This window comes from Girardinichthys multiradiatus, chromosome 6 (genome assembly GCF_021462225.1).
Source record: "Girardinichthys multiradiatus isolate DD_20200921_A chromosome 6, DD_fGirMul_XY1, whole genome shotgun sequence".
Classification (NCBI taxonomy): Eukaryota; Metazoa; Chordata; class Actinopteri; order Cyprinodontiformes; family Goodeidae; genus Girardinichthys; species Girardinichthys multiradiatus.
The window spans coordinates 19,839,715-19,864,997 of NC_061799.1; the positions used below are offsets into that span (position 1 = coordinate 19,839,715).

General features: G+C 37.7%; 2 protein-coding genes across 5 annotated transcripts; one reads left to right on the top strand and one right to left on the bottom strand.

The window, feature by feature from the left end:
* Positions 1-72: 72 nt before the first annotated feature.
* rnf126 (ring finger protein 126) lies at positions 73-10,586 on the bottom strand. Of its 2 annotated transcripts, none has more exons than XM_047368037.1 (9): positions 10,433-10,586; positions 7,794-7,852; positions 7,654-7,714; positions 7,330-7,568; positions 6,053-6,121; positions 5,876-5,945; positions 5,514-5,607; positions 5,198-5,313; positions 73-1,139 (listed from the first exon to the last, which is right to left on the bottom strand). In XM_047368037.1, the coding sequence occupies exons 1-9, from the start codon at positions 10,556-10,558 to the stop codon at positions 984-986; spliced, it is 990 nt and encodes a 329-aa protein (XP_047223993.1). In that variant the 5' UTR covers positions 10,559-10,586; the 3' UTR covers positions 73-983. The 2 variants fall into 2 exon arrangements, with proteins under 2 accessions (XP_047223993.1, XP_047223992.1); XM_047368036.1 differs by having other exon boundaries at positions 7,654-7,717.
* sugp1 (SURP and G patch domain containing 1) lies at positions 10,225-23,983 on the top strand. 3 transcript variants are annotated; one of them, XM_047368033.1, is made up of 14 exons: positions 10,225-10,348; positions 13,270-13,438; positions 13,618-13,721; positions 13,985-14,233; positions 14,391-14,514; positions 14,598-14,698; positions 16,235-16,358; positions 16,468-16,793; positions 16,978-17,084; positions 18,202-18,379; positions 18,503-18,609; positions 20,589-20,734; positions 21,182-21,311; positions 22,337-23,983. In XM_047368033.1, the coding sequence occupies exons 2-14, from the start codon at positions 13,284-13,286 to the stop codon at positions 22,361-22,363; spliced, it is 1,878 nt and encodes a 625-aa protein (XP_047223989.1). In that variant the 5' UTR covers positions 10,225-10,348; positions 13,270-13,283; the 3' UTR covers positions 22,364-23,983. The 3 variants fall into 3 exon arrangements, with proteins under 3 accessions (XP_047223989.1, XP_047223988.1, XP_047223991.1); XM_047368032.1 differs by lacking the exon at positions 10,225-10,348 and adding an exon at positions 11,874-12,027; XM_047368035.1 differs by lacking the exon at positions 10,225-10,348 and adding an exon at positions 11,874-12,027 and having other exon boundaries at positions 16,298-16,358.
* Positions 23,984-25,283: the final 1,300 nt, after the last annotated feature.

Genomic DNA, 25,283 nt, shown 5'->3' on the forward strand with positions numbered 1-25,283 from the left:
AAAATTAAAGTAATTTGGTCATTTCTCATGTCAGCTACTTGTGTTTATCGCTAATGAAGAGACTAGAATCAGTTGTTTTCAGCATTTTATTGTGACTGTAAAAAAATTCAGCAAATAAAATAACACTTATTTTGTGAAATTCATTTGGCCAGTTCAATAGAGGTAAAATGATCCCATTCCTTTTCTTAATAACTTACAATGCTTAAGTTGTGTTTCAGTGAACGCAAAAGTTTGTAACTTATTTTTTCCACTACAAAAATAAAAATTGCGTCCGCTGCTAAGCTGCAACCATTCCTACCATCAAGATAGAGCAAATACACGAGTGAGCTCAAATCAAATGGAATGTATGGGGGAAAAAAAGGGGAAAACTATTTGTTTCATGGAAAAAACATGCTGCTCGATTTTGTAAAGTAGTTAATCCAGATTTACATTCTCACCCTGACAGAATCTTGTGCAAAATAAAGAAGCAAATAAATTAAAATCAAACACACGGCCTTATTTTTCCCTAAGAGGTTTTTTGCTTGAATTCAATAAGATGCTATTGGCTGACAATTTTTTTAAAAATTTCAATCTAAGAATCTAAAGAGTCCACCACCACAGGCAATGTTATTTTTTTTAAAAAGAGCATTTTGTTTTTTTTTTTTTATCTAAAATGTGTTCAAACTCATGAGGACATTTTTTTTTACCAAAAAGCAGTTCACTCTGGTTCTATCCTGCTTCTGATCTGGTCACAGTCCCACCTTAAATATATATTTCACATTCCTCTTTCACTCCTCATGCACTCAGTAACAATAGCAGCAGGTGTTTGGACCCAGCGTTCATTCGGCACAGAGGGGAGGAATGAAAACTAAAAGTCAAAGTTCTTGTCCCCCCAGAATTGAGACATAAAACTGTTGTGGTCTCAGCTGCAGAGAGGAGCTGGTGAGTCTCAGCGGGGTGCAGTACCGTCAGATGTGAAGGAGGGAAGTGGGGGGAAAAAAAACCTAGGAGTTGCTGGCTGCATTGTCATTGCTAGGTGAGCTTGGAGAGGAAGAGGAGGAGGAGGAAGGTGGAGAGAAGTTGATTCCTGATAACACCGGCGGGTCTGTGGCAGTGTTCTGTCCACTAAGACTCTTCCTGCACACGGGACATGTGTCGTGCTGCCAGAGAGGAGGATAAAAGGTGTTATTAATTCAATCACCATTAATACATTACGACTCACATCTACTTACAGTGCTCTGAAAAGGTATTTGCCCCCCTAAACTGATTTCTTCTGCTTTTGTTCTTGGTCACAGTTAAATGTTTTAGATCATCAAACAAATGTTAATATCTGACAAAGAATATCTGAGTAAAAACAATATGCAGTTTTCAAATCATGACTGAATTTATGACATGAAAAGAGCTACAGTATCTAAACCAATCTGGCCCCATGTAAAAACGTAATTGCCCTCTTATGCCCCCTAATGGGGTGACACTGGTCGTGCCACCCCATGCTGCATCAACTGGGATAAAGCATTTGTGACAACGTGCAATGAATCTTTACATCCTATATTGGCCCACTCTGCATTGAGGAATTGTTTCAATCCAGCCACAGTGGAGGGTTTTAAGCAGGAAGAAGTGCGGACCATGAGAGGTAATTTTTTAGTGTTTCGTGTCATTAATCCGTGTCATGCACCACCTGATATTTGTATATCTGCTTTTTGGGTATTTATTCAGTTTTTTTAAGATCTGTATTACAGACCTTCTCTTATTCCCCCTCTGACGGAATTAATCAATTATTTATTCATTCATTTGGTTCATTAGCAATTCAGATGTGGACTTGCTGGTGTCCTTTGGATCATTTTCCTGCTGAATGGCCCAAAGTGTGCTGGAGCTTAAGGTCAAAACCCCTGGCCTGACTTTCTCTACCAGGATTTTCTACTAGCAGGTGTGTCAGAGTCCCGTCCTCGTGGGCTGGTGTCATGCAGCCTTTTGATTTGCCCCAAGTCCAACACACCTGAATCAAAGGACTGAATTGGCTCCTCATACACCCAAGTTCTACAGAGTCCTGGCAATTACCTAAATATGTGATTCAGGTGTGTTGACAGAAGGACGCATCTAAAAGTTGCAGAACACTGCCCCTCGTGGACTGGAGCTTGACACCTGCGTACTAGATAGAGGAATTCATGGTTCCATCATTAATGGAAAATTGTTCAGCTACTGAAGCAAGAAAGCAGCTCCAAACCATCACCCTACCACAACGTTTAACTGATAGTATGATGTTCTATTTCTACAAGACTGCGTCAGTTCAATGCTGGATGCAACAAGACTAACCTCTTCCAGAAAACTCTGCAAAATATTTAGCCTTTTTGGCTAGTCTCTTTACTATATTTGAATAATGAACACTGACCTTACTTGAGGCCTGCAGTGCTTTAAATGATGTTCTGGGGCTTTTTGCGACCTCCTGCATCAGTCATCATTTCGCTCTAGGAGTAATTTTTGTAGGATATCCGCTCCTGGGAAGGTTCACCACTGTGGCATGTTTTCCCGTTCAGGATAATGGGTTTTATTACTCTGGCTCATTGGAGTCCCAAAGCCTTAGAAATGGCTATGTAACCCTTTCCAGATGGGAATATGTCTATTTTTAATTTTCAGCTGTTCTTGAAATTCTTTCAAAATGGGGCATGCTGTCTTGATGATGACTGCTTTATGTTGACAGGTACTATTTTCAGTGAATTTTATTTCTCCATGGCAGTAATCGTGTGTGTAGCGTGATGGTGGTGTAGCGGTTAAGCGTGCGATCATGTGCAGAGGCTATAGTCCTCGATGTAGCTGTCCTGGGTTCGAGTCACAGACCCGGTGACCTTTGCCGAATGTCTCCCCCTCTATTTGTCCTCTTTCCTGCCTACCTACTGTCGAAAAATGAAAAATAAAGGCCTATATGCTGCAGAAAAAAAGGTATGGTAGTAATCAGGGCTGCTGGTTATGGCTAGTAAAATTAACCCAAAAAGATGTAATTAATCACAATTAATTCATAATTTTAAAATTGAACAGGGGGTTCTCATTTCCCATAGGCTCAGTTGGCCTGGATAGCTTTTCTTAATAAATAAGCCAAATCCTCAACGAGTTATATCAAAGCAGAGTAAACAAGCCTGCGATAGCCTGACACTTCAGCACAAAGCCCTAGGATCAGCATGAATACATCATCAGAACAAGTGAGTATATTCAAGACTTTAGTTGTGTGTCAAGTCAAAATATTTTTCAAAACAAATAATAAAGTTATGTGGATTTGAGTTGAGCCACTGTCAAAACAATAGCCTTCTTAACTAAGTTGACCTTGAGTTTAAGCAGCATTTTGAGGCTGCCCTGTAGCACCGGTTGGTAGTTTATAATCACTGGGGTCAGGAAGAATTAATAGGAGAGACTGTAGCATCCTGGACGTCCCCCAGTTAGTGAACCGAGTGCTAGGGAATTGCCATACTAATGAACTGTAGTGTTATCTTACTGCACTATATAACCAATCAGTTGCCGAGTATATACATGGCATTAACTGTAATGAAAAGTACGACTGGGTATTGATAATTGCCTCATTTAGAGTCAGACTGGTATCGGGGAAAAATAAAAAATGTCTGTTCAGAATATTCCTACAGGTTCAAAACAGAAGGAAGCCAAATATCCTTATAATATTTGTTGCTAGATGAGTATTAAATGTAGGAAATGTAGTTTTTAATTTACTAAAAAATCAACAAGGTCTGTTTTCAAGACACTTGCTTAAATGCAGTCGTAATAATCGTACATCCTCTGCTGGCTCTTACTGTGGACAGATTGTAATGCCCCTAGAGGGAAACTTCCAAAAAAACTCATGAAGCCTCAAACTTAGTCTCTCTCTGCTGTCTGATTCAGACACTAATGTGGTAAGACAGAAAAACATGTTACACTATTTCTTTAAACAGTTACCAAACCGGTTTTTAGTACTAAATATTCAGTTTATAACAATTATCCTAAACTAGAAAGAAATGTTAAAGATGACAGCAGTGCCAGGATTTTTTAAATAGCTGTATTTATAGGCAAAATGATACTTTAGCTATTTTTCACTTATTTTTGTGTCATATGAGCTGCTTTGGAGCCATTTTCATGTAGTAGAGAAGGCACATGATTTCAACTCAACTGCATCCAAAACTCCAGACAAAGTCTGTTTGGACCCAGATGTATCACTTACGTTTTCCAAATACATATAAGCTATATATTAACCAGTTACAACGGGTTACTCTACGAGACTGTGACAAAGTGGGTGAGAGCACCATTTGTCCAGAGAGTTTAGTTTATTATTTTTACTTAACAGTCTTGTTTGTTTTTGATGTAGCCATACCTCATCCTGTAGTCTGCAAACATTTATTAGCCTGGGTTAGTTTGTTTTGCATCTTTACAGATTTACTATAACATTGTGGTTTAAATTAATTCTAAAAGGTTGTGTTAAGTTTATTTTTCTATTTATTTAGTGTAGTTGATTTGTGCATTTTATTTTTCGTTATGAACTTGCCTGACTTATCTGTGTTCCAGGAGCAAATGGAGACAATGCTGCCTCACTTCCTCTATTTATAGCTTCCTGTAGAAGGCTGATTTCACAGGAAGGAACCAAGTAAGAGGGGGAAGAGAAGCTGTGACATTTTGCTAAACATTAATTGTAGGTTTATGTTTGCCTTAGCTTCAAATATATTGTTGTTGTATGATTTAATTGTTAAACTAAAATGTTTGTGTTTGTCACTAGCATGAAGTAGCATCAACAAGTAAATTATTGTGATGTTTAGTCATACCTGCTATCTGGAATATTCCATTAGAGATCATTTTGTTTGACTAGCCAGGGACTATTTAAGCAGAAGAATGTAGCTGTTCAGGAGGAGAGGACCAGGTCAGTGTAGCTGAGTGCACTTGACATTAACTTAGGTTGACTTAAGTTCAGTTCAGTTTAGTTGTGCAATTTTAAACTTTGAGGCAATATATTTTTGGGGATTTTTCTAAATATCTTTTTTGGTCACAACGTTTTTTGTAAATAAATGACCTGCTACACTGGACAACATCTGCCTACTGCCCTTCTTCAGCCACTTGGGCCAGGCTATCGTGACAGAGACCTTTAACAAATCTCTCAGGCTGTCAGAGCTACAGCTGCTCTGCTTGGTGTAACTAATATCTACAACACCAAGAGCTGAAGTTATCTTAAGGCCCTATTAAATATCCATACCTGCTCCAGCCATGGTACTATACAATCATTGTGAAACAAATGATTGCACGGTAGTTGCCTAACGCTCTCATCAACACTGTAGTCTTCTTTGCAGACAGGACACTCTAAGCCGGCACCTGAACAAACACAAAGCGACATACCATCTGTCTGTGTATGCTTGCAATGCGGAGTCACACAGCAAAACTGGAGAGAGAAACAGCTGTCACACGGATTCTGTGCATTCAGGCTAAATGTGCACTGATCTTTTTTAAAAATCATCAAATAAACTGTCTTATGACATAAAACAATAATGCTATGATGTAAAAAAGGAACTTACTGACGTGTTCTTGTGTAATGGAAATGGTTGGTAAACTCTTTATTCTTTCTCTGTCAGCTGGTGGCGGACCAGTGTTTTCAAACTGGTTTAATAACTTTAAAGCAAAAAACAAAAGAAACATAATCACAGTTAATGACTGAGGGGAAATTTGGTTAAAACATATTTTTTGTTTTAATGCCTGGAAAGTGCATAGATTCGATTTTTAACAAACAAATAAATAAACATCTTCACTGCAGCTGCTTTCAGTAGTCAGCTATATTATCTGTACTATAATAAACCTGTAAAACTGTTCATTGAATATTTAACGTCTAAAATAGGCATTTTATAGCTGCAGTCTGATGAACGGGTAGATGCTTTTAAACCTGTGTAATGATAGCATCCAGCCCATTAGCTCCCCAGGCATAGTCCATTGGACTGGAATGTAGCATTCCCCTGCAAAACAACAATGCAGTCAGGTGAAATGTACAAGCACTGATGCAGTACAACTATATTTTTTTCTGCCAATTTCACAAACATGTCCCACAGGTCCTTGAACTTACCATGGTCCCATCCCGATGTTTGGCATGGCTGTTGGTGCTATGATTCCATTAACTAGCTGCTGGATGATTCTGCTCAAGAAAAAGAAAAATAGCACTAAATGTATGCTTCATCACACTCTTGATTGAATACCAGCCTTGGGATCCAGAGGTACTTTACTTTACATTGTTTTATTAAACATTTGAAGTGTGAAAATGTATTCCAGTCTGGATGCTCCTTCAAGCTACATTCCATCCAAGTGCAGCTTTAAGGAGAGGAAAATCCGTTTATTCCAGCAACTTGCTGAATATTCAAATCATTGAAATTTTGCACTGAACAAAAGTCTATAAACTTCAATATATTTCTTGGGATTTTAAGTGCATAATTGTGAAGAGGGAAAATGATGCACATTTTTTAAAATCTGAAAAGTGTGGTGTGCATTTTTATTTTGCCTTCTTTCCCTGATAGCCCGAATAAAATCCAATGCAACAACGACTTTGCACAAAAACAAACAGTTTTCAGCTGAGGTTTTAATCTAAACTGCTGTTTTCACACATAAAAGGCAACCTTTTCTTTTCTAGAGAGAATATGTAAATTAACTACAGCAGTGGTGTCCAAACATTTGGCCACGTGGGCCAAAATCATCATCTCAAAAGTATGCAGTTGTTTTTTTAAGTTAAAAAGTTCTTTTTTTCATTTTTTCTTACCTGCTTAACAATAAACTACACATGAAATATTTTAGTGAAACAAATAAGTTGTGTTTTCTGGGAGAAAGGGATCTGTAAATTGTTGCAGACATACAGATTTCAAATGGTTGCGGGAATGTCCACTGATTTGTTATATCCTTGTCTATTCTCAGCAATAAGAACAGGATTCGGCTCACTCGATCTTTGAAAACGGTTGCTACATTTATCCAAGTTTAATAAATTAATTAAATTCAAATTTGGGCGCACCAAGGTCTGCTTTTGAGTAAAAGTCTTTGGATATGTGTGGCCCAGTTGACCATTTTAAGAAGATTTTAATTTGTCAGTAAAAACGTTGCTCTAATTTAAAATAAAAAAAAGTTTCCATATGCATCAATTGCCTGGGCCACACTTTGGACACCCAAAGGATGTCATTATTTTCAGGGTCCTGTATAATTATCAAATATAATGAATTACAATATTTTAGGCACAAAAGAGAAACACACACGGTTTTCAGAATTCAATTGTAAAGGGGGATTTAGTAAATCCTTTATACAGCAAACAAAACTGCCCCAACACACACTCCACAATATATGCTGCTCCTGAAGATGTCTCACCCCTCTAAAGTTGGCACTCCTTCGTGGCGCGAACCCTGTCGACGTGGCACATGTCGACCCCGTGGCTGCCTCGCACTGTATCGCTGGCGTGAAGCCATTTCCCTTTCTCGCCTGTTCTCTGCCTCCCGGTTGTCCTCTGTGGATAATCTCGATCGAAGGTCAAAGTTTTCGTCAAAAATCCCAAGGGCGAATGGGCCATACCCCGAGGGAAATGTGAATAAATGATGGTGATCCATATTCTGTTAATTAAAAGAAGTCAAATCAGTGTGCAACAATGCAACAATGTGTTCTCCTGGTAGAGAGGTTAAACTGTGCTGCACTGACCTCAAAGCTGGAGCGATTTTGATCGTTGGCAGAGGACGTGGATGCAGACCCATTTTCAGAACTGCTAATAAAAAAATAAAAAGACTCAGAAATGTAGAGATCAATTTAATAAAATTCATAACATAAATACAAATCCTTGCCTTGTTTCTTCAGGCAGTTCCTCAATGAAACCCGACTCACAGCGCGGGCATGTGTAGTCCTACAGATCAGAAGTAGAGAATCCAAAGTTATTGCCAAGCATGCTTGCACAAGCTAGGCATGTTTGTTCATCACCAAAACTTGCAGTACCTAAACCTTTCTCAAGATTGTGCAATACAGCCCTACAGACCCTCAGTAGGAGATCTAAGAGCACTGTCTGTCTTTTTAATCTGGCTACTATGGTTAGTATAAATATTGCATTGTGTCACTGAAAACAGGACAACATAGTAAAACATTTAACTGTAAAGACAGCGATGAAAGCTGACATGATGGATTTTTCCCCTTTCATAAAAGTTTAATAAGAAGTGTAATCCTCGAATGGCTAAAATAACATCTACTATAGAGGATTTAAGCCTTAGTTTGAAAAGCAAACCATGGTCTGTTGCTGGCAGCAAGGTAAATCTAATATAGTTTGTTATCAATACTTTAATCCAGTTCACTTCTTACAGATGTCAATGCAGGTATGATGTCTGAGTCAGGGATTTGGCATCCCATTACTTCTGCAATAAGAGTTTACTTAGCAGCAATTTGCTACAAACACCAACATGACCTTGGTCCAGAAAATCTTTGCCTTTCAAAGTACTCATACCTCTTGAATGTTTTTCACATTTTGTGTGACGAACAGACATAAAGTGGTGAATGATTGTGAAGCAGAAGGAAAATCATACATGGTTTCGAACATTTTTTACAAATAAAAATCTAACAAGTGTGGCATGCTTTTGTATTTTCCACCCTCAATTTTGTAGAACACCTTCTGTTGCAATAATGAGTCATTTGGGGGAACGTTCCTACTGGCTTGGAGCATTTTCTAAGCAAAATAAATCAAGCTTGGCAAGATTGCTGAGATTCTCAATTAGAATTTGGTGTGGACTTTGACTAGGCCATTCTAGCATATTAATATCCCTTGATCTAAACCATGCTGTTGTACATCTGGTTGTATGTTCAGTGTCGCTGTCCTAATGGAAGGTGAAACTAAGACCCCAAGTCTCTTCCAACAAGTTTTCTTCCAGGATTCATCTGTAGTTAGCTTCCCATTAACCCCGACCAGCTCCCTTGTCTCTGCTGAATACCAGCATCCCCACATCATGTTGCTGCAAAGGCTACGGTATACTGTGGAGATTTGGGCAGTGTTCATTTTCTGTCACAAATAGCATTTTTCATGTAGGCGAACAACTTTAAGTTTGGTCTCATCTGACCAGATTACATTCTTCTTGTGGGCTGTGACACCTATATGGCTTGTCAAAAACTCAGTGGCGAACTCCTACAACTTTCTTCCTCTCCCTCTTCCATAAAAAGCCGGATCTGTCGAGAGCACAGCTAATAGTTTTTCTGTCAAAACATTCTTCCACCTGAGTCGTGACACTATGTAGCCCCTCCAGAGTTACCATGGGCCTCTTGACAGCTTCTCTCATTAATGCTGTTCCTGCCTAGTCAGTCAGTTAGTTGGACGGCAGAGTCTTAATAGTCTTGCAATTGAACCATACTCTTTTTTGTTTTTCATTTTCAGATGATGGATTGAACAGTGCCTCAGGAGATGTTTAAAGCTTGGGATATTGTTCAATTACCTAATCCTTCTTTTAAAATGTCAACAACGTTATTACTGACCTTTCTGGTGTGTTCCTTGGTCTTCATCATACTGTTTATTCATTAATGTTCTCAAATCTCAGAGGCCTTCACAGAATAGTTGTATTTATACAGAGCTTAAATTACATAAAGGTGCACTCTGATCAGTAATTAGTTGTCTTCTGAAGAAAATTTGGCTACACTGGATTTTAGTTAGGGGTATCAAAGTGATGCAGGGTAAATACGTATGCCCATAAACTGATCAGATTTTTATTTGTAAAATATAAAAGAAAGAAAACTCAGATTCATTTCCTTCCACTTCAAATACTCCATTATTTTGTGTTGGTCCATTACATAAAATAACAACAAAATACATTTAGGTTTTTAGCTAGTGTGACAAAACCTAAGAAAAAAGCGACATGAATACTTTTAGAAAGCACTGAGCAAATCTGAGCGTTTTAATTTCCTGACAAAGAACTAAACCGCAGACTGAGTAGAAGGTAAATGTCACTGTAACATTCAAGAAGCTTCCCATGAAAAGCTTAACAACACCAAACAGCTGGGGTAGATGGAACAACAGTAAAGGTAACTGAATGAAACTGAATTCAAACAAGTCGCACCTTTTTAAAGCTATCCTACAATAACATATATATATATATATATATATATATATATATATTTCGATACCTCAGTACCTCATATTTGCTTCTGTCAGTTAGCTTGTTAGTGTTGCACCATTATAAAACCTGTCCAGCAGTAACGGTTTCTATCTAGCTGCTTCTTTATTTGACAGTACCGCTGAAAATACACCTACAGAGAACTCAGCTGTACCTGGAGTTTGTCCCTAAAGTTTGATCCCGACACTCTACTGCTGCCCTGAAGGGTTAGCTGAACTGGCGGAGCCTTAACCGCAGCAGCGACTCAACGAGTCTCCGTGAGAACCACATCTACAACCACACCTGTTCAGATATGATTCCCCACCATTCACACAGGCTAAATATGTGTCTGGGATTCTTACCGGTAAACGGGGCGAAATCTCTGCTGAACACCGGTGACAAAAAAACCGGTTGGGCCGTGGAGGGGCTTCGGCCATTTCTTGTACTGGGTATGCGTTACTGTACGGACGGATAGCAGCAAGGGACATTAGAGTCTGAATTTTGCTTTAGTGACAGGAAAGGGAAACAGCAGCAATAGGAAGTGTCTATGTGAAGTGTGTAAACATTACCAAAAGAGAACTTCCGGGTAAGAAAGAAAGAAAGAAAGAAAAGCTGCTGAATCTGAATTTTTCCCATTCTGAAAGTAAGGGTGGATGGGATGCCATTGCCAATATATCAACTCCAAGGGACTGTCCTCAACCCTGTTTTCACCCTGTTCCTAACTTACTGATTGTGACACCACATATTTTAAATCAGCCTTAGATATGTAAATACACACACACTTTTTGGGGTTTTCTCCGGGTACTCTGGCTTCTTCCAGTTCTGTGAGCCTCTATGTTGCCCTGTGATGGACTGGCAACACGGTATTCCCCGCTTCTCGCACAATGACTCCTGGAGATAGTCACCAGTTTCCCCCGGACCATGAACGGAAAAGAGGGTACATACAATAAATGGATGGATTGACACCCACTTTCTCAATGTGGTCAATGTGATGGCTTTGGACATCTGGAAATGTGGCACACAGTCCAGCACCTTAACTGTCAGTGGGGCTGAAGGGGGAGAAGACAGCATGAAATAACCCTCGGTTCATGTAAAAACCCCACTTGATCCTACAAAATTACCCAGCTAGTTAACTATGTCCAGACATTGATCTTTTCAAAGAGACTGGGGATGTTTGACAATAATTAAACCATTATTAACCTTTACGGAACATCATCCAAAGGATCTTCAGATTCAAAATACTTTATTTATCCAAAAGGGCAATTTGGTTTGGCAGTCCACTTGGGTAGTACAAACAATTACAATCATTTAACAAAAAATAAAAGCAAACACATGTTCCTGTATACAATATCAAATCAAATAGCCTCCAAAATACATTTCCCAAGCCACTAAGAGTCATTTGGTCCATCATCACGGTTCAGCAGCCTAATAGCAAAAGGATTAACTGTTGACCAACTCTGTTACTGTCAAGTATGGATAAAGCACCACCAAAGAACACAAGCATCTTCAGAGAGTGTAAGGATAAAACACTCTCCATGCCTCGAGAACATACAGTAGGACCGTATGTTCATGACTTGTGATCACCCTCATGTCCAGCACAGCATTTCCTTGATCAGAATCAGAATCAGCTTTATTGCCAAGTTTGTATAGACAAACATGGAATTTGACTCCGGTACACTTTGTTCCCAAAAATAAAGAATATATTTTTAAATGTACATATATATCAAACACTTACATTGAGGTATATAAGTCTCCAGTATAAAATTGGATTGGGGAACATCTTAACTGGTCTAGACCGTGGTTTTAATCTGAAAAGCTCAGACCGGAAATGGATTTCTTATTGACCTTAGCTTCAGTCAGTTAGCTGCTACCTGCAGCCGGAGGCCTCGTTCTTTGTGTTCCGCTCGTTTTTTGAATATTTATCTCGTAGCTACGACCATGGAGTCTGGCGATGCAGGTAATTTTTCAAAGTATCTGTAGTGTAAAAGTAAACGCAGTAGGTGCCCTTAGTGACCAATCAAGCTGGCCGGCTAGTTTTGCCTTTACCTAGCTTATGTCGCAATTGAACAATTTGCTTGTCCAGTTAATCAATGTTAACTAGCTGTCGGTATTGTGAACTAACTAACCATTAAATGACACTAGTTAGTGTCTATAAGCATTTCTTAATAAAGGAACTGTAGCGGTTTAAATCTAAACAATTTAAATCATAAAAAAATAGCTTAAGATCCCTGGCTACAGCACTCTGATCTATCAGTAGGCACCGTGTTACTCCGGAGTAAATGAACTATTAAACTGTAGCATAGCCTTGGTAAGTATGTAAAGGTAGATATTTTGCCGTCCGTATTTACCAACTCTGAATACATATTGATACATTACAGGATCTTTGACAATTATGTTTTCTACAAGATATTGATCTAAGCAAGTACAGTGCTTTTGTTCTGATAAAATTCAAAATATTGACATCTTAGAGTTCTTATATTGTCTTTACTCACAGTACTTTTTAGCTGTTTTCAAAGTTTATACAGTTTGGAAATTTATGTGCCAGACCAACAAAAGGTGGTACATATCTGTAAAGTGGAAGGAAAACCATAGGTTGTTTTAATTTTGTATGCATAAATGTATAAAAAGTGCAGGCTCTATTTTGTTTTTAGACCCACAGTAAATACTTTACAGAGCGACATTTTTGCTCCAGTTATAGCTGCTAGTCCTCTATAGTATGTCAATACTGACTTTGCACATCTAGTGACCAACATTTTTCTAGATTCTTCATTGCAAAATAGCTCAAGTTAAATCAGATTAAATTAAGAGCATATGTGAACAGCAATGTTCTAATCTTGCTACAAATTTTGGAAGATAAACCTCCATGTTTTCACCAGGTTGGTGTGTTCACGGTGATGTGCAGTGAGTTGTGAGGATTAGGGTGTGAAAAAGCTGTATAAATGACATTGCAAGGCAGTAAATTAAAAAGACTGAAGCGGAAACTAATATTTTATGCTGTTATGATTAATATGGTAAGTAGAAATATTAGTATAGGTAGCACTATTTGTTTCCTATCTGGGTTCCTTTGAGTTCCCTGTATGCTATTGTCAATGACAAATAAATAGATTAAGTAATTTGAAAACATCATAGTGTTTAGTCCTGATCAGAAAGCGTCGTCAACTATTTATTGTTGGATGTTGTGCTTTCAAATGTGCTATAGGACGAGGAGGGTGGATGTCAAGACCACCTCAGCAGCAAAAAAACAAGATGAACATGAATATTCTTCGGCAAGAGAAACTGATAGCACAAAAGAAAAAGGAGATTGAAGAAAGAATGGCAGAGCAAGCAAAACTGAATGCTCAGACAACAAGCAAGTCCCTACCTCCAAGGTAATTATAGAGCAGCGAAACCCGGGATGGACATGATGTCTTTTAACATGTATTAATCAACGTGTTTTCTGCAGATAATTCCTTTTTCTGGTAGTTTTTATGCTAGATCCAAATATTGTGTTGTCATAATTGTTCTAAATTCTGAGTATATTAAGAAATTTGTTTTCTTCTCTCAACAGTTTGCCCATTCCACAGGGAGCGTCTTCAAATAAATTTGCAAATGATGGAAGCTTCTTACAGCAGTTCATGAAGATGCAAAAAGAGAAAGCTAATAATGCGTCGGGTGAGTCTTTATTTGTATTGTTATAATATCAAGCATGCATTCGCCTTTTACTTCTGTTTAGTGATCCACTGGGGTTTGTTTTTATTCGAGATTAGCCTAGCATGAGGAATCCATGGATTATGGCATAATATGATTGTGTAGCTTTAACTTGGAATTATGAGTCATTAAAATTGCTTTGCTTAAACGTATTTTAATAAAGAACATGTACAGTACATGTGATAGATATCAGAATAAACAAAAATGTTTCATTTAATTCTTTCTAGATTCCACCAGTGAACCCAGGGCTCCTTTAAGTTCAACTTCATCTCCAACGGGAAACACTTTGCAGAAAAAGAGCGTTTTGGTTGGCCAGCGGTCTGGGATTAAAGTTAGCAAAATGCTTAGTCAGTTCAAGAGCTACTCCCAGCCCAAGAAGAACCCTGTTCTCAGCCAAAGGCCTAGCGTGTTTTCCTCTCCTGATGATGAAGATGAGGACGAGGAGACTGATTACTCCAAGTTCTTAGAGATGAAAGGTAATTCAAGGCTGTATCTAATAAATCTGCCCGTGGACCACTCCATAGCTTGGACCATTAATTGGTTCCTTCACGTACTTCAGTGGAACTTTTGACTTGTGTCTGGCATTTTGTCATTTGTGACCTTTGAGCAAATGTACTTATTGCTTCCTTAAAGTCTCTCCCCCAAAGGATTCAGACACCAGACTCATTATCAACAAGATGGCCTCTTTCGTGGCAGAAGGAGGACCTGAGCTGGAGAAGAAGGCAATGGAGGACTACAGAGATGATCCTGTGTTCTCGTAAGCTTTATCGACAGTCGGATTCATTTAAAATAAACTGTCTTTATGTTGATCATAATGAAATTATTATTCTTGCCTTGCAGGTTCTTATTTGATAAAAGCAGCTTGGAGTATCTCTACTTCAAACACCGAGTTGCAGTTTTGAAGAAGGATTTGCAGAAATCTGAGGATAAATCAGAAAATGGTAAAAATGTTATTTATTTTGAACCTTGTATTTCCTTACATTTGTTTCATATTATCTAAACCATTAGACATTTAAGGCACACAAACCGAGCTCCATTTCTGGGGCGTATTATCCTATTTAAGAAAACAATGCGATATGTGGCAGATATTTTAGCCCTTGTTGCAGATAGGCCATTTCCTTCTCCATACATTCATTTCTTTGTAAACATGCAAGCCTTTATTTACTACCAGCCATTAAGTTGTTTTAAATAATTCTCCAGCAGCTTATGAAGAGCTGCCATTACTCAAAGGCTAAGTCTGTTGTAAACATGTCAAAAGCCAGTGTGCCATTATTAGCAGTTTCCAGAAGTCCTGCAGCAGATTCAAAGAATTCCATTAAACCTCTACAGTGCTGGCCATATTTATTGGTATTTTTGGTACAGATGTGTAAAAAGCCTTAAAATCAATTAATGTTTTGTTGTTAAATTCTCACATTGAAAATTGAACCTTTTAATTTGATTACGTACATTTCTTCACCAAGGTCACATTTTCTTGTAGGAGTAACAGTAACAACTGTAACAAAAGCATTTATTAATGTTTATTTTTTCAAAATGATCAGAGTTTCCAAGACTTCTTATTAGTACTCCATAACTTTCTATTTCTCCTGAAGGAGAACATAAAGAGTTTAAGACGCCACACATGGCAGCATGGTTCTCATGGCCTTTGGAAGAGAAACAGGCCCACAGCATCTTCAAACCTCTGCGTACTTAACAGTGGGCTTGGTTGCTCTTCCACACTTCGATCCTTTGTTTCACACCAAATCAATTTCAAGTGTTTGTTGCAGAGAAGCTCAGCCTTGGTCTCATCTGACCAATGCGACACAGATTCAGTTAAAGTCCTTGTTTTTACCCCAGGAAAAATAAAGTCATGGATCCCTTTTATTATAAGTTGCTACACATTTTGATCAGTGTAAAAATGAAAGTACCTGACGTATTTTTTAGAGACTGGGACAAACCCAAGTTTGTTTTCACAATTATTTTTACCTCCACTTGATAAATGTACTCAAATTAGGTGTTTATAAAAACAAAATCATGCTACTGCTGTACAAGTTGAATTTATTTTCAGTCGTTTTGCACTTTTGTACCAGGAGTTCCAATAAATATGTCTTTCTATTACAGAGTTTATTCAGTTACATTTAAAAAAAGTTTTAATCAGCATAGTCTGCGTTAAGATCACGTAATAATGCTGTAATCATTTTCAGTTTGCTAATTAGAGCATATTATATTTTGGAAATGTTAGGTTTTTTTTAACAGTGCAAAATGCTATACATACAAGTAGAAGATTAAAATTGTCCCACATGGCTTCATTTGTTCTTTTATTGTGCTAAAAGCCTCACATCCAAAGATTTCCCCATTCACCAGCCCTGTCCCCCCTTGCTCCTCCTCCCCTTTCCTCTTCTTATTCCCTATTGGCTCTAGACTGGTGCTGTGTGAGGGCCAGTTGAGTACGGTACTGTAGTAGTGTGAATTGAGTCCCAGTACTAATAGGCTGCTTAAAGTCTCCCCCCCAGTGGACGTGGAAACCCAGCAAATCATTGATAATCTGGCCCGGTTTGTGGCAGAGGGTGGCCCAGAGGTGGAAGCCATCGCCATTGAGCGCAACAGAGAAAATCCTGCATTCAGGTCCTTTTGTGTTTCTGTTACTGTTGTGTAAAACGTCTCTGTAATTTTGTTTCTTTACATTATTGTTTTCTTTTAGATCTAACAAAAATATTTCCCCTCCATTCTCCAGCTTTTTATACGACCAGCAAAGTCCGGCCTACCGTCTCTACAGAAAGAAACTACAGGAGTACCGCTCTACATCTGACAGCTCTTCACCACCACCAGAAGATTCCAGGACAGATGTTCAGCGTCCAGCTGTGTCTTCAGCAACAGGAATCTCTCCACAGTGGAACAGCACATCGGTGCCTCAAAATCAGGATTTAGAAACGCCTCCTGTCAAACGAAAGAGGAAGAGCAGATGGGGGTCTGAAGATGACAAAGTGCAGTTGCCAATTCCTCCGATTGTTATTCCCCAAGACATTAATGTTCCAGATCCTAACACGCCCTCCCTATCTGGTATGCAAATTTACTTATTCAGTTGCATACATTTGAATGATTTTATGGGTAATGAATATTTTTTTTAAAACAAGAGGCATATATGCTAATGTGTTTTTTCGTAGTTGAGTTTGCAGTTCATACATTATCAGCTACATCAGTAGAAATTCAGAATGGTGAACATTTGTGGTATGATCTCTTTCAGTTCAGGAGCTGAGTGGTCTTGGTTATAAGAAGGGAAAGCCTCTTGGTTTGGTTGGCGTAACCGAATTGTCTGAGGACCAGAAAAAACAAATCAAGGAACAGCAAGAGGTAGACGGTGACAGATGTCATTGTGATGCATAACAGCTAGAGATGCACCAATCAAAAGTGGCCACTCCCCCATTTCTGTAAAACTTAGCTATATTTTACCAAGGTTTTACCCAGGTCTCATTTCTTTTTTAAAACCGTGATATAATAAGAACCAAAAACAGCATTTATGCTGCTGTGTGAGAGGGCAGTTGCTGTAAAGCAGCTTTTTACAAAAATTTTAAAACAAAGACAAAATAATTATGGAGTTCACACTTTAAACTAGCTTTAACATATTACATGAGCGATTAGCGCATCTAAGACCAGCAGTCTTCATTTGGGCTGAAACGATTAATCGGGATTAATCAATTATTGAAATAATTGTTAAGTAATTTAGTAATTGAATAATGGTTAACTGGAGTAAACAGACTAAAACATCCCATTTGCTTATAGAACAACCCACTCAAGGGTGGTAATTCAGCCAAAATTTAAAACATTTGCATTAAAGATGAAAAACCTTCATTGTCTGCAAATATGTTCTTGCCAGAACTCCTCCAGTGGCATAGCTTTAGCTTCACCTGGTACGAATCCTGTGAAAATTTCCTATGAACCACCTTTTGCTATCTGATTCTTAATCGATTAATCAAAAAATATTCGTCAGATTAATTGATTAACAAAATAGTCGTTAGCTGCAGTCCTAGTCTTCATGTGTATTCCCTATAGAACGTTGATCCTTAGCTTAACTGAGATTTCTAAAAGTCTGCCATCATTTCCAAAGCCAGCATGTTACTATATTCTAGTACGTTCAGCATTTCAGTTGTCTGCTGAAAGTCTCAGTCTTGCGGATTCTTGAAGGCTAAATAAACAGCAGACATGTTTTTTAATTGTTGTCTTACTTAATTTAAGCCTCTTTTTCATGCTGACAATAGCTAACTTTCCCTTAGTAACAGTAGCAAAAAATTATCCTTGTACCACTTATCTCTTTGCATTCATTTACTGAAAAAAGACTGAGCTGAACATCCTGGTGCATCTCTACTTACAGCTATATCTCAACCCATGTTTTTTTTTTACTATTAAAATCTCTTGTGTAACCATAAGCTGTTAGATTTTATCCTTATGGTTTCTGCCTCTTCCCACACAGATGCAAGAGATGTATGAGATGATCATGAAGCACAAACGTGCAATGGCAGACATGCAGAAGTTGTGGGAGAAAGCCATTAGAGACCACCAGCATGAGTATGACAGTGACGAAGATGTGGACCAAGATGCCGGGACTTGGGAGCATCAGCTGAGAAAGATGGAAATGGAGAAGACACGGGGTACGCCAGCTAAATGTTACTTTGCGGCAACTGCAGATGAGGACGAAATTAGTATTTTATTTTATTTTTTTCATTGGACTTGCTTCCTTTCTGTTGTAAGACTTTTCTTTAATACGATTTCAGAGTGGGCGGAGTCTCTAACAGAAATGGGGAAAGGCAAGCATTTCATTGGAGACTTCCTTCCCCCTGAAGAGCTGGAGAAATTCATGGAGACCTTCAAGGCGCTCAAGGTTAGCTCTTTTTTTGAAGTCATAGACTTAGGAGAAAGTTCTGTAAAGAGTAATCAAATGCATAATCTTCAGTGGGTAATTTGTTGGGACGTACCACATGACAACCATGTACATTTTACTAGGACTGGTATTAGTTTCAAGTGTGGCAACCGTGCTGTAACTATCAGCTCATTTTCAAACAAATCCTCTTGCTCTTTTTGGCAAAGCCTCACATCTAACTATAATAAGCTTGTATCTGTTCCAGTGATGCTTTCTCAATGATCTTTAAAATATGTTTTAAATGATTTGGTGGACAAAGCTGTGCAGCTTTAAGCTCTGTTGTAGTTTTTTCCAAACGGAAAATCCAAAAAAAAAAAAAAAAAGCTTTTTTTCTAAGTTGTATACAGGAGAAACAGCTTGTGTGTGAACAATGATGTCTCAATTAACCATAGATTACATTGCTGGGCAAGAGGCTCATCCTGTGATGCATTTTATGTCTCTGTAAGATACAACATCTGTAAAGAGCCAACAGGATCATTTATATGAATAATATCATTGTAAAAGTGACAGAAGATGCAACAAGTTGTTTTCTTAGGATAAATGAAAACATTGTTTTCTGTAGAAAAACGGTTTTAACTTGATTTATAAGATGTTCAATGAAGTTTTTAATGGGGCATAAAAGAAAGATTTTTATCAGTAAAAACAGCAAGATTCTTACAAGAAGATACTAAGTCAATAGCGATGACCTTATGTAAACATATTGGGTAGGAGAACTGTAAGGAGGTTATGTTAAAAAAAATATATAGAGGGTTTTTTTCCACATTTGGTAACAATTTGAGGTGGGACAAATTTGACTGAAAATGTCAAATGAAACTGGAATAAGACCAACCCCCAAGCCAGTTGTCTTTATGACAGTAAACATCTCTGTCATCAGCATAAAGATACTGAGATTCAATCTGACCCACATTATTAATTTGTTTGTATAAAAAAGGGTGTTGGTCTTAATGCAGAGCCTTGAGGGACACCTGCTGGTACATTCAAGTAACAAGTAAATGTAATCAGAAGGCCTGTATCTTAAAGCTCCTGGCAACAGATGTGTTGGTTTACACGGTCATAAACATGCGGCGGGTTTCTAAAAGGTATATCACTTTTCTTCTTGCCGTCCAGGCTTCCACAACATTATTTAAAACTTTATTGGAAGCAGTTACAGCGCTTTGATGTTTCCTTACATTAGGCTGATGTGGAGATAGAGCATTATACAAATTACAGCAATTTATTTAGTTGGGTCATTTCTTATATGCCGTAGCTAGGATGCCGATATTAGAAATGTGTAGACAATTATTTCATAATTTGGCATATAAACAGTTTTGTTTCACAGTTTTGATGGCAATTTAGCGTTCCTTTTCAAAATACAACATGTTCTCACACATATGTACTTGAGTTACATCCCATTCTTAATCCCTAGGGTTTAATGTGATGTCTGCATGCCTGTGTGCTGGTTTTAAACACCTGTGGCCATAGAAGTGGTTGGAACACCTGACCTCAATGATCTGGATGGGTGACCCAACACTTCTGGCAATGTATTTTATCGAATTATAAAGCTATGCCTACAGTTTGTCATTATAGATGATTTGCATCATGAAATGTCAGTGCCAGATGAATAGGACTTATGATCAGGGGTTAATAATTATACACTTTCTTTGGTTGCAGTTGCCCTAATGAGTTTCACAGGGTTTCGTAGGTAAATAGAGAAGCATGAGATAACGTGGACATGCACAATGTTTACTAAACAGACTCAGACTCAACCGGTTGTAGGAAACCTTATCTTAGTTTAGCTCAGAAGAAATTCATGAGCATTCTGTGCTGTTGCTCTGACATGCTTTTTAAATTAGGTCTCTACCCAAAAAACATGGCAGACCACGAAAATATTTGGATAAAATTTGTACTGAATCTGTTGCGTGTGTCTCATGTATTCACATCTTTGTCATGTGTACTGACAGGAAGGCCGGGATCCAGACTACTCGGAGTATAAAGAGTTTAAGTTGACGGTGGAAAATCTTGGTTTCCAAATGCTCATGAAAATGGGCTGGAAGGAAGGAGAAGGCCTTGGCAGTGAAGGACAGGGAATCAAAGCTCCTGTTAACAAGTGAGCCCTTGTCCTTTTTTAAATTTTCCTCTAATAATAACACAAAATAACTAATTCTTTGTATGAAAATTAAGTCCATATATTAATTTCACTGTAGTTGTTTTTGTAGCAGGATTGTAATTACAACTTTGAACCGGGTTTGGTAACTTCCAATAGCAAGGTGGTGTTTATTCCAACATAAATGAAAATGATTTCTAAAAAGTACTTCACAGATCCAAAACTGGTCAGTTTGTACCTAAATATGTTTTTATTAATGGATGCATTCTCACCAGTTCAAGCACAGGTTAAACTAGCTGTCATTCATTATTTAATCAAGTATCTTTATCGTTTACACACATTTTTACATGTTTTTAGAAATTGGAATATGAATGCCTTTTCTAGGCAAAACAGCACTATTATGTCAGTCATGACTCAACATGTTGAGTTTTTCTGAATGTCCCACTCCAGGGGCACTACTGCTTTGAACGGAGCAGGGTTCGGAGTTGAACGTCCAGCTGAGCTAGCAAAAGGAGATGATGAGTATGATGCTTTTAGAAAGAGGATGATGCTTGCCTACCGCTTCAGGCCCAATCCCCTGGTAATAATGTTTTCGCTTGTTATAATAAAGTTTAACGTTGCAAACAGTTTTTGCTCAGTTCTAGTAATTTAAACTTAAATATGGAGATTCATAGTCATCTTTTTAATGCTAGCATAAGGTATGTACTGTATAGTAAGTTTGTAAGTATTCAAACACCGTGAACATTTCCACAGTTTGTCATGTTACAAACGCAAACTCCAATGTATTTTATTGGGATTTTTTATGTGATAGACCAACAGAAAGAAGGTAAGAAGGTGCTTCTGGTCAGGTGAGACCAAAATTTAACTTGCTGACCTGCATGCAAAATGCTATGTGTGACAGTAAAGTAATACTATACTACATTACCCTAAATATCATCCCTTTTATAAAACATGGCGGTGGCAGCATCATGCTGTGGGGATGTTTTTATTTAGCAGGGACAAGAAAATAGGTCTGTGGGAGTTGATGGGAAGATGATGGAGCTACAAAGATGACGATCCTGGAAGAGAACCAGTTGTGCCTGGTTCACACTGCAAGATTTTAAAGTTGTTGGCTGATTTTCAATACCTGAGACGCCACAGGTGACGGTAGAAAATTGGTGGAGGCAAATTCCAAAAGACTGGTTGTACAAAGTACTTGAAGGGGCTGAATACAAAATGCATGTCACATTTTTCAAAGTTTTATTTGTATAGAATGTTTTGAACCATTTCTTGTTTTTCTTTATGGTGTGGGTTGGCAGCAGAGTGGTAAAAAAAAAAAAAGTATAAGTGCACAAAACGCTTTTGAGATCTTTTGCTTTTAAAGAAAATAAATGGCAGGTATCCCTTTTTTCCACTACTATCCACAAATGCATTTGTTTGTTTTGGTCCATCTCCTAAAATCCCCCAAAATATATTGAAGTTTCTGTTTGTCAGAAAATGTGGAAATGTTCAGTACTTTTGCGTACTTTTGAATGTGTGTTAGTCATTTTTGCGATTGTTGCTGTTGGTGCAATTATCAGACATTGTTTTAACTGTGATTTCCTATCTACTGTCTTCTCTTTGCAGAATAATCCACGGAGGCCATATTACTGATACAGAGGACTATTTGTGTTTATGCTTGTCGTTTATTATGATTAAAGGGTAGCTTGTGCACCCTGCTGCTCATATGCTTGGTTTTAAAATGAAAAACGGTTGATGGTTGAAATATTTGAGTTCTTGTCTGTGAAAGAAAACAATTAGAACATTTCTAAATTTAGAAAAAAATGTCAGAAAGATTTTGTGTATTAAACTAAATATCGACTTTCTATAAACATTTGCTAATCTGTCTGTTACATCGCGATACATTTGTGTAACATGGTAAACTATATGAAGACTTTCATCACCTGGTTTTCATCCGTATTTCACTCCAGTTTCATTTGGCTCCCGTACAGATCAATGCTATCTCAGCTAAATAACATTTTACACAAGTACACAATCTTCTGTGAAATTTTCACACTGAGTGAAGTTGTCACTGTGTCGTAGTTATTACAACGGATCTGTTTAATTTCCATTGTACACAATAAAAGGACCCTTCCCTGAAATTTCCAACTACTGTACTTGTTTATCTGGAAACAGATTTGAGGTATTCATTCAAATGTTTTGGAAAAAACTGTGTGCTAAGTGCTGGTATTCATGTAATAATATTGACGCCTTCATAACTTTTTGTTTCAGTAAATAGTGTTGACTGGACTGGAGCAAACAGCGGTAGGGAGGGTGACAGATCAGTGAAATAAGACCTTCAGTTTTCCATTCTCTAGAGAGGTTTACATGGGACAAATATAACTCATGAGTTCCCAGCTAAGCAAGAGCTCCTTTTTTGCCAAATCATCAATCAGACACAGGAGAGGTCATACATGAGTAAAACTGGTGGTGTACAGATAATCATTCATAAATCAGCATGGATAACGTGCTTTGAAATGGTAAAAAGAAAAATCAGCTAATGCCAGAGTTTTTCATACCACAGGCAAAGTTAAAGTTGTTTACATTCAACCAAGAAGTTTGTTTCTGGTTGGAAATGACAAATCTCCAAAAAGATTAAGAGGTATTGCTTCACAAATAACGGTCTGCTTTTATTAATGTCATGTTAAACATTATTTATACCTTTCTCAAAAATCAGTGGGAAACAATTATTGGCATTACAGTCAAACCCTTCTTATAGTTGCTAACCAGTTTTTTTGCATGTTTCTACTTGTATTTAAATCATCTTTTGCGATGGGCTCCAGGTTTTTAAGGCTGGAATGCCTCCTTGCCATTACCCTAATCTTAAGATCCCTCTACAGATTCTCTATCAGATTCAACTCTGGCTCGGGCACTCCGAAACGTAATATTATTTCCAGTCAGAAGTCAGACTACTTTAAATCTAAATCTGCCACCACATACAATTAAGACTGCAAATGATCCTGTGGTTATAAATGTTAAATGTGTGATTACGGCCATATTCCTTATACCTATACATTAGCTTAAGCTTCTTAATTTGAAATAAAAACAAATATTTCTAGGCTTTAAGCTGTCTTCTTTTTTCAGTCATTAAGCTTTATTTTTTTCTTCTCTTGAATTTGCTTTGTTTATTAATTTGGTTGTTTGGCACAACTGATTTTACATTTATCTATGGTCCCTGTACTGCCATTTTATCTTTTTATTAAATAAACATGATCTCCCTTTGAAAATACTGGATCCATGTATTTTGTGGATTTCTTTTTATTTATAAAATGTTATTTTCTATAGGACAAGGTGTGTACACAGTTATGAGAATTGTGAGCCAGTATGGGATTTGTATTGCTTAAAAACAAAACCGCATAAAAGCCTGTATTTCTGGGTTTCATGTACCACGCCATTTTCTGAACACAAGAAAGTAGAAATTTCTAAAATACATTGCACGACCGACTGCTTTTCAAGTTGACATGTGTAGTGACATATTGACTTCTTTAAACTTTATCTACCAAATCAAGCCTTGAAATGTACCTTTTTATTCTTTATTGTCTTACTGATGAGTATGCATTAAAAAATGTGACTAAGAAATACCTGTTGTGTAATCTGTGAAGTTGTCAAAGTTTAAAAATGTACCATTTACAGTATAGATGTGGATATTTTCTCAGATGTGAATAAGTATAGAACAAAACAAAATGGGGAAAAATATTTGGGTTCCGCATTTGGAGCTTCCTGCTCTCTAAAACTTGGATTCAGTTTTCATTCTTCCATCCATTCATGTGTCTGTTCTATCCATGTATTCATCAGTCTGTTTATTCCTCAGTCTCAGTCGTTGTGTCCTTGGGCAAGACACTTCATCTGGCTTTCCAGCTGAAGGTGGTCAGAGGGCCCGATGGCGCCGATTGTATGGCAGCCACACTTCTGTCAGTCTGGCCCAGGGCAGCTGTGGCTACAATGTAGCTCTCCACTGTCAGTGTGTGAATGGCACTAAAATAATGAAGCCCAGCCACTGTACTAGTATTGAGCCCAAAACATAGGGCTTTAAAACTGATATTTGTGATCATACCTAGTTTGTCAAGAGTCTTCAATTTATAAAGCGAGATCATAACATTTCTGCTCATTTAATGCGCACTGTAAATACATTTCTATAAATAACGTATTTTTGTTCTGTAATTTCCTCTAAGAAAAACTAATCAAATGCGGAAAACGCAGACAAACGAGCTTGGAAAATTTTAAATAATTAAAGTATTAGAATAAAGGTTGATAGGTATGGTTTATAAACGTTCCCTCTATAGATCAAATTCCTGCAACTCGGTTCAGGATGTCTATCCGAAAACGAGGAAAAAGAGTGAGTGGAAAAATAGCAATTTGAACGCGGAATAAATATAATATAATAATAATATAACGTACAAACAAATCCATAAAAACTAGCCGTATCTTTGGAAATATTAATTTAATGAATGAGTGTCTTGCCAGTTTTCGATATCTCTGCTGATTCAAATGGTCCAGCTACCTCCTCAACATGTCATAAAGTTTTGCAGAGGCC